The following is a 9,932-nucleotide window of genomic DNA, read 5'->3' on the forward strand; positions in this document are numbered from 1 at the left end:
CAAGGCATGTGCATCTTCCTCCCTGTGTCCAGTTACGAGCTCTCAGATATTTTCAATTAACATGGGTGTTCAAAGTGCTCTTGCATCTGCCACGTGCTGCAACACAGATAACTGCAACTCACAAACTCTGGATGGTAAGTACAAATCTATAAGTGTTTTATTAAAGACGCAATAAGAAACAATATTCTGATATTTGCTGAAATGTTCTCAGTTCTGAAATGAAATGATGCTCTTTTCTTTTACAGCTCCTGCTCCTCAGTCAAGTAATGGCCGACTATGTAACATTTGTTCCACCCCTCTGTGCGACACTCCAATACAGTGTCAGGGAGTGGAGGACCAATGCTTTCAATCAATGAGTGAGTCTTCATCATATATACTTTAACAAAGATCATCTTTAAATTGGCTTTTATACCTAAAATAAATTCAAAACATATTCTTTTTAAAAAAAAATTAGTCAGTGGCAACATTATGAAGCATTTCATCAGTATGTGTAAGACATTTTATTTTGTACCTTAAATCTTTGAAGATGAAGGTCAGGATTTGATAATTAGTTCATGAAATTATATATATGTATTAGTTAACAAGTATTCCCCGCACGAAAATAGAACACCCAGTGTAGGTACACTATTCACTAAAAGGGAATCACAGTGGCTTCTGAAATTGTAACTACATGTTTTCATAAACGTGAAAGTCACTATAAAAATTGACTGAAAATCAGGCTCTGTTCTTCTCTCTGATTAAAAAATGTTTACCAGTGGCATTAGAAATGTTAAACAAACAACTACACCCTTTAGTGGTGTTCTCGGGTCACTGCAGTGAGATTTTGAGTTTCAGCAAACAGAACACAAACAGATTTTAGATTACTCTTTATGTGAAAGATATTGAAGATAGGTACAAAGCATTTCCCTAACCATTTGCAAACCAATAATGATGGTCAATGCCCACAACTCTACAGTTGATCTACAGTGTAGCTTCATGATTTTCTTTTGACTAAAAAATAATAAGAAGCTCTAAATAAAATGTAACAGAATATATTTAATAATAATTGCTGTGACAGGAGTGTTAGTGCATAAAAAAGGAAACCATTTTAATTATAATACTCTGAGTACATGTTTCGATTGTCACAGGCTACTACACAGGCATTTTTGTCTTCTTATACATTTTTTGGTTAGAATTCACATGTCAACATGAAAGATTCTGAACATCAAATTAACCTCATGCATTATAAGTGTTGCGCACAACAGTTAGAGAGCACAAAAAAGGCTAACTGTAAAACTGCTGTCTGAGTTTCAAGTTTTATTGTCATGTACATATAAACAGTGTAGCCACATTTACCTGTAGTGAAATTCTTTGGCTCGTGCTCCTCAGCTTTATATGAACATATATAAGTCTGCAGTTATATTTTAAAAGAAAATAACCACAACAACAGCAATAATAATAATAATGATAATAATAAAGATAACAAATAACAAAAAACTAAAGTATTAATATTAACAGAATTTGAGACAGTTGTTCAGAATTTACAGTTTCGTATTTAGAGTTGTGCAAAAAGTATGCAGTGAGGATATAAAGTGGCAGTGTGTAAAGTCTAGTAATTGTAGGGAGTGTGTAATGGTCAGATATCAGAATCTTTATTGTCATTGTCACAGGTACAATAAAATTAAAAATGGTTCCCAATCAATGCATCAACCCTAACAATATCAAAATATAAATAAAACAATAAAATTCAATAATAAAATAAATAGAATGCTTAAAGTACTAATAAGAAGTATCAACAAACATTCACATACATTCCCACATACATGCTTCAGTCAGCGCACAGATTAATACAAGAGTGGCGTGATGGACAGTTTTTTGTAGCAGTATTCAGACGTGTTATTGCAGTTGGATAAAAGCTGTTTGAGCCTATTAGTCCTTACACTGATTGCTCTGTACCGTCTGCCTGAGGGCAACAGTTCAAACAGGGAGTGGCCAGGATGTGAGGTAACTTTTATGATGTTTTGGGCTTTTTTAAGACAGCGGGTGTAAATCTTCCAGTGTGGGGAGAGGGCAGCCAGTGATCTTTTGGGCAGTGTTAATGATCCCTTGGAGTGCTTTCCTCTGAGCCACTGTGCAGCTAGTGTACCAGATGCATATGCAATAGGTTAGAACACTCTCAATGGTGGCTCTGTAGAAGGACACCAGCAATCTCTGTATGATGTTATTCCTCCTGAGAATTCTCTGGAAGTACAGTCTCTGTTGGGCCTTTCTCAGCAGCTCGGAGGTGTTCGCACTCCAGGAAAGGTTCTCCTCTATGTTGACTCCCAGGAAGCGGAAGCTTGCCACCCTTTCTACACAGTCCCTATTAATGAATAGTGGTTGGGTCTCTGCCTTTTTCCTTCTGAAGTCTATTATGAGTTCTTTGGTTTTTGAAGTGTTGAGGAGGAGGTTATTGGCCTTACACCATGACGACAGCTGGTGTAAGAATGTCAGCAGTTCAAAAGCCTGATGGCTTGTGGGTAAATACTATCCCTGTGTCTGCTAGTGCGGTTCTGAATGCTTCTGAACCATCTGCCGGACAGCAGGAGTGTGAAAAGGCTGGGGTGCTTGGGATCAGAGAGTATCCGCTGCGTCTTCTTCATGCAGGGCTATCTATTTAGATCCTGCAAAGCATGCAGCTCAGTCCTGGTGATGCGCTGTGCTGATCTCCCCACCCTCAGCAGAGCTTTGCGGTCGGGAGCGTTACATCTGCCATACCAGGTGGTGATGCAGCTGGTCAGAATACTTTCAATGGTGCATCAGTAGAGGTTTGTAAGTATTCTGGAGTTCATGCCAAATCTTCTCAGGCGCCGGAGGAAGAAGCGCTGCTGTCTTGCTGCTTTTGTGATCACACCAACATGGTGTGACCAACTCAGATCCTTGCAAATGTAGATGCCTAGGAATCTGAAGAAGCTGACTCTTTCCACCTCTGCTCCTTCGATGTGAATGGGCGTGTGCCTTCTTCTCTGTAGTCTCCTGTAATCCACAATGAGCTCCTTGTTTTTGCTGACATTAAGCAGGAGGTTGTTGTCATGGCACCATGATGTCAGGGCTCTCACCCCTGCCCTGTATGCTGTCTCATCTCCATCAGAAATGCAGCCAATGATGGTGGTGTCGTCTGCAAATTTGATGATGGTGTTGGAGCTGTGTGTTGGTGTACAGTCGTGGGTGAACAGGGTGTAAGCAGGGGGCTAAGCACGCATCCCTGGGAGGCATCTGTGCTGAGTGTGAGTGTGGATTAGGTGATGCTGCTGATCCGAACCACCTGAGGTCTGTCTGTCAGGAAGTCCAGGATCCAGCTGCACAGGGAGGAGCTGATGTTCAGGTCACGGAGTTTCATGATGAGTCTGGATGGTATGATGGTGTTGAAGGCAGAGCTATAGTCTATGAACAGCATCCGCACATATGTGTTTTTCTGGTCCAAATGCGAGAGGGCAGTGTGGAATGCAATTGCGTTGTCTGTAGATCTGTTTGGCCTGTAGGCAAACGGAGGGGGTCGAGTGAAGCAGGGAGTAAAGGTGTGATGTGAGCTTTAACTATGCGCTCAAAACACTCACACAATGGATGTGAGTGCTACTGGGTGATAGTTATTTAGGCAGCTCACATTAGTTTTTCTTGGGACAGGGATGCTGGTGGCCCTCTTAAAACATTTTGGGACAACAGACTGGAGCAGGGAAAAGTAAATGTGTGTCTGAACTGGTAAATATGACTTGGTGGAAAAATTAAATTGGGGGCTTTATTAAAGTAGAAGACAACAATAAATGTATCAGTTGTTTTACCATTTACCATGACTTATGACTTACCAAAAGGCACTAAACCAACATAATAATGAATATTACTGGTGTAAGATTCTTATTTTATCATATGTTATCCTATCCCTATAATCGAACTGTGTGAATCATTATACTACTGTAAGCCACACCCTACTCCATATTATAGAGAGTATAATTAGTATGTAGTTTTAATTTGCATTATACCTCTGGATTAAGAAATTGTGAAAATCATTAGATTTATTAGATATGTCTATATTATCCTATACTGTTGATTTACTGTGAATGATTTACACTGTTTCATTGCATGTCATACTGCTGAGTTAAGAAGAGAATATTGTGTGCAGAAGGCCTTGTTTTCTGATAGTGGAGGAGACAGACCACATTCCACAGAAGTTCTACCCCCACCTTTCTCTATGTCAGAAAGACAGGGAGCCAAGGTCATAATACAGGCTCACTGAGAGTTAGAGGGTATGTAAGTTTAGGCTTTTTGAGACTAGGTGGGGGTCAACAGAGGCTATAAAAGCTTTGGGTAACGCTCCACCATTTTGAGATTTGCTGTGCCCCTCTGCATGCATGTCTCCCCATCCGGATGGTTTGTGCTCATGTTGAATTGTATGGAATAAAACATTGTTGATTGAACATTTATACACCGAGTATTGTCCTTCCTTCAGCCCAAAGAATAAAAGAATTGGGAGGATTTAACACTGGATATCAGAAAAATTATTTTTAAGATGTCTTAACTAATGCTTTAAATATGATATGTAATGACATCATGACAAACATTTTTCATCTGCAGTGACCGACAGCACCAGCACTTTCCCAGCTTACGGATGTGCATCTACAAACCTGTGTGCAGCTGCCTCAAGCTTGAAATCTCTACCTTTCATGAAGAGCATTGGTACGATAACAACAGGACCAACATGTAATTCACCCTCGACCACTCCAGCACCAACCACAACCACCGCTGCTCCAACCACAACTACAGTGGCAACAACCACAACAACAACAGCTGCTCCAACCACAACAACAGTTGCTCCAACCACAACAACTGCTGCTCCAACCACAAAAACTGCTGCTCCAACCACTACAACTGCAGCTCCAATAACAACCACAGCTGCTCCAACCACAACCACAGCTGCTCCAACCACTGCAACTGCTGCTCCAACAACAACAACTGCTGCTCCAACCACAACAACAGCTGCTCCAACCACAACAACTGGCGCTCCAACCACAACAACTGCAGCTCCGACCACAACAACAGTTGCTCCAACCACTACAACAGTTGCTCCAACCACAACAACTGCTGCTCCAACAACAACAACTGCTCCAACCACAACAACAGCCGCTCCAACCACAACAACAGCTGCTCCAACCACAACAACAGGCGCTCCAACCACAGCAACTGTCGCTCCAACAACAACCACAGCTGCTCCAACCACAACAACAGCTGCTCCAAGCACAACAACAGCTGCTCCAACCACTACAACTGCGGCAACAACCACAACAACTGCCGCTCTAACCACAACAACAGCTGCTCCAACCACAACAACTGCTGCTCCAACAACAACAACTGCTGCTCCAACAACAGTTGCTTCAACAACAACACCTGCTGCTCAAACCACAACAACTGCTGCTCCAACCACAACCACAGCCGCTCCAACCACAACAACTGCTGCTCGAACCACAACAACAGCTGCTCCAACCACTACAACTGCTGCTCCAACAACAACCACAGCCGCTCCAACCACAACAACAGCTGCTCAGACCACAACTACAGTGGCAACAACCACAACAACCACAGCTGCTCCAACCACAACAACTGCTGCTCCAACCACAACAAGAGCTACTCCAACCACAACAACAGCTGCTCCAACCACAACAACTGTGGCACCAACCACAACAACAGCTGCTACAACCACAACTGCTGCTCCAACAACAACTGCTCCTCCAACCACAACAACAGCTACTCCAACAACAACAACAGTTGCTCCAACCACTACAACTGCTGCGCCAACAACCACCACAGCTGCTCCAACAACAACAACAACAGCTGCTCTAACCACAACAACTGTGGCACCAACCACAACAACAGCTGCTACAACCACAACAAGTGTGGCACCAACCACAACAACAGCTGCTCCAACAACAACAACAGCTGCTCCAACCAGTACAACTGCTGCTCCAACCAGTACAACTGCTGCTCCAACAACAACCACAGCTGCTCAAACAACAACAACAGCTGCTCCAACCACTACAACTGCTGCTCCAACCACTACAACTGCAGCTCCAACCACAACAACTGCTGCTCCAACCACAACAACTGTGGCAACAACCACAACATCTGTGGCACCAACCACAACAACAGCTGCTCGAACAACAACAACTGCTGCTCCAACAACTGTTGCTTCAACAACAACAACAGCTGCTCCAACCACAACAACAGCTGCTCCAACCACAACAACAGCTGCTCCAACCACAACAACAGCTGCTACAACCACAACAACAGCTACTCCAACCACAACAACTGTGGCACCAACCACAACAACTGTGGCACCAACAACAACAACTGTGGCACCAACAACTACAACTTCTGCACAAACCACTACAACTGCTACTCCAATCACAACAACAGTTGTTCCAACAACTATAACTGCTGCTCAAACAACAACCGTTCCAACCACAACAACAGCTGCTCCAACAACAACAACTGTGGCACCAACCACGACAACAGCTGCTCCAATCACAACTACAGTGGCAACAACAACAACAACAACAGCTGCTACAACCACAACAACAGCTGCTCCAATCACTACAACTGCTGCTCCAACAACAACAACAACAACAACAACAGCTACTTCAACCAAAACAACAACTGCTCCAATTACAACTACCGTGGCAACAACCACGACAACAGCTGCTCCAATTACAACTACAGTGGCAACAACAACAACATCAGCTGCATCTCCAACAACAACAACAACAACAACAACAACAGCTACTTCAACCAAAACAACAACTGCTCCAATCACAACTACCGTGGCATCAACCACAACAACAGCTGCTACAACAACAACAACAACTGCTCGAACAACTACAACTGCTGCTACAACAACAACAACAGTTGCTCCAACCACAACAACTGCTGCTCCATGCACAACAACAGCTGCTCCAACCACTACAACTGCGGCAACAACCACAACAACTGCCGCTCTAACCACAACAACAGCTGCTCCAACCACAACAACTGCTGCTCCAACAACAACAACTGCTGCTCCAACAACAGTTGCTTCAACAACAACACCTGCTGCTCAAACCACAACAACTGCTGCTCCAACCACAACCACAGCCGCTCCAACCACAACAACTGCTGCTCGAACCACAACAACAGCTGCTCCAACCACTACAACTGCTGCTCCAACAACAACCACAGCCGCTCCAACCACAACAACAGCTGCTCAGACCACAACTACAGTGGCAACAACCACAACAACCACAGCTGCTCCAACCACAACAACTGCTGCTCCAACCACAACAAGAGCTACTCCAACCACAACAACAGCTGCTCCAACCACAACAACTGTGGCACCAACCACAACAACAGCTGCTACAACCACAACTGCTGCTCCAACAACAACTGCTCCTCCAACCACAACAACAGCTGCTCCAACAACAACAACAGTTGCTCCAACCACTACAACTGCTGCGCCAACAACCACCACAGCTGCTCCAACAACAACAACAACAGCTGCTCTAACCACAACAACTGTGGCACCAACCACAACAACAGCTGCTACAACCACAACAAGTGTGGCACCAACCACAACAACAGCTGCTCCAACAACAACAACAGCTGCTCCAACCAGTACAACTGCTGCTCCAACCAGTACAACTGCTGCTCCAACAACAACCACAGCTGCTCAAACAACAACAACAGCTGCTCCAACCACTACAACTGCTGCTCCAACCACTACAACTGCAGCTCCAACCACAACAACTGCTGCTCCAACCACAACAACTGTGGCAACAACCACAACATCTGTGGCACCAACCACAACAACAGCTGCTCGAACAACAACAACTGCTGCTCCAACAACTGTTGCTTCAACAACAACAACAGCTGCTCAAACCACAACAACAGCTGCTCCAACCACAACAACAGCTGCTACAACCACAACAACAGCTACTCCAACCACAACAACTGTGGCACCAACCACAACAACTGTGGCACCAACAACAACAACTGTGGCACCAACAACTACAACTTCTGCACAAACCACTACAACTGCTACTCCAATCACAACAACAGTTGTTCCAACAACTATAACTGCTGCTCAAACAACAACCGTTCCAACCACAACAACAGCTGCTCCAACAACAACAACTGTGGCACCAACCACGACAACAGCTGCTCCAATCACAACTACAGTGGCAACAACAACAACAACAACAGCTGCTACAACCACAACAACAGCTGCTCCAATCACTACAACTGCTGCTCCAACAACAACAACAACAACAACAACAGCTACTTCAACCAAAACAACAACTGCTCCAATTACAACTACCGTGGCAACAACCACGACAACAGCTGCTCCAATTACAACTACAGTGGCAACAACAACAACATCAGCTGCATCTCCAACAACAACAACAACAACAACAACAACAGCTACTTCAACCAAAACAACAACTGCTCCAATCACAACTACCGTGGCATCAACCACAACAACAGCTGCTACAACAACAACAACAACTGCTCGAACAACTACAACTGCTGCTACAACAACAACAACAGTTGCTCCAACCACAACAACTGCTGCTACAACAACAATAACTGCTGCTCCACCACCACCAACAGCTGCTCCAACCATGACAACAGCCGCAACAACAACCACTAAAATGCCTTCAACAGCTATAACATCCACGACGACAACAAGTCACGCATCCTCTGTCAGAATTAATGTAATCCCTCTATTAGTGGCACTCTTTGTCTTTACCATCTATTAAATGGTAAATCATGGATGGAAACCATAAAAACACTACAACTGTGAAAGGATGATTTTTTTATGTTACTGTTTACTTCTTCTTTTCCTGTTTAGTTGGGATTTAAGTTCCATTCACTTCAGATGTAAGAAAAAGGGTCTGGGTAAACCTTAGCATGGATAACTATTTAACAAACAATTACCCTTGTGACTTATAAAGTGTAATATCTATTTAATATTTACCCACAAATATATTTATCTATTTATTAAACTCATTATGCAAATGTCTTGAAAAAATGTAATAGTGTGCAATAATAGGAACAGAAATATACATACAGAAATAGACAACCAAACTAGTTACTTGGGATTTTTGTTATATGTGATTCAATGACAGTATTTCTTAAACTAGTAACTGTAATTACACCAAAAAAAAGCCAAAGGATTACAACTATGACCATGATAAAGTTTTCAACAGACAGTATGATGGGATTAGTTTTTTTGCTTTGGAAATATCCCATTGATGGCAAGGGGAATAAAGAAAGCTATGGCAGTATATTTGTTTTGTATAATGTTATGATTGTCCCGACTGTCACTATTTTCTTGAATTTTCTCAATCATATTGATGGTAACACATGGCCCCACTTTTAACATTTATAAAATTGCAGAATATATTAACCATATGTTATTTAAGATGAGATACTCTGGTTTCCCCTGAATGTAGACTTTTACTCTCTTCACCCTAATAAAACTATTAATGCAACCAATTGTTTTTCTACATGAATTACCGTACCTATAAGATATTTCAAAGTTTCTTTAATGAAGTGATATATTTCACACTATTCAACAATATTTCATTATTAAGAAAGTTAATGTTTTTTGCTGGCTTTTCTAACTACCAGTACATTTCCCTCATAGATATACATATTTTGATAATTGAAAAGGAAGGGGGATGTGTTGAATTATATATTCTTTTTAAACGAATATAATCTCTGTTTCTAGTTATCAGGTTTCAGTTATGTTGTCCTCGGATCTTTAGTGGTTCTAACAGGCACTAACTATTTGTTTCTTTTTATAAAGGGCTTGGAGTGGTTGATAAGATTGGAAATAAGCTTCCTAAATGCTTATCGATCACATAGTAGTACATATCATGTCACAAGAA

At 42.5% G+C, this 9,932-nt stretch overlaps 1 protein-coding gene across 1 annotated transcript; it reads left to right on the top strand.

Annotated features, from left to right (window-relative positions):
* The first annotated feature begins 1,577 nt into the window (after positions 1-1,577).
* LOC146649435 (uncharacterized) lies at positions 1,578-9,579 on the top strand. The gene is made up of 2 exons (XM_085386630.1): positions 1,578-2,786; positions 4,588-9,579. Exon 2 carries the CDS (start codon positions 4,677-4,679, stop codon positions 8,796-8,798), a length of 4,122 nt encoding a protein of 1,373 aa, XP_085242756.1. The 5' UTR covers positions 1,578-2,786; positions 4,588-4,676; the 3' UTR covers positions 8,799-9,579.
* The last annotated feature ends 353 nt before the right edge of the window (positions 9,580-9,932 follow it).

The sequence above is a fragment of the Rhamphochromis longiceps genome, linkage group LG17 (genome assembly GCF_057381845.1).
Source record: "Rhamphochromis longiceps isolate RC_006_pf linkage group LG17, R_longiceps_female_GT1.1, whole genome shotgun sequence".
Lineage (NCBI taxonomy): Eukaryota > Metazoa > Chordata > Actinopteri > Cichliformes > Cichlidae > Rhamphochromis > Rhamphochromis longiceps.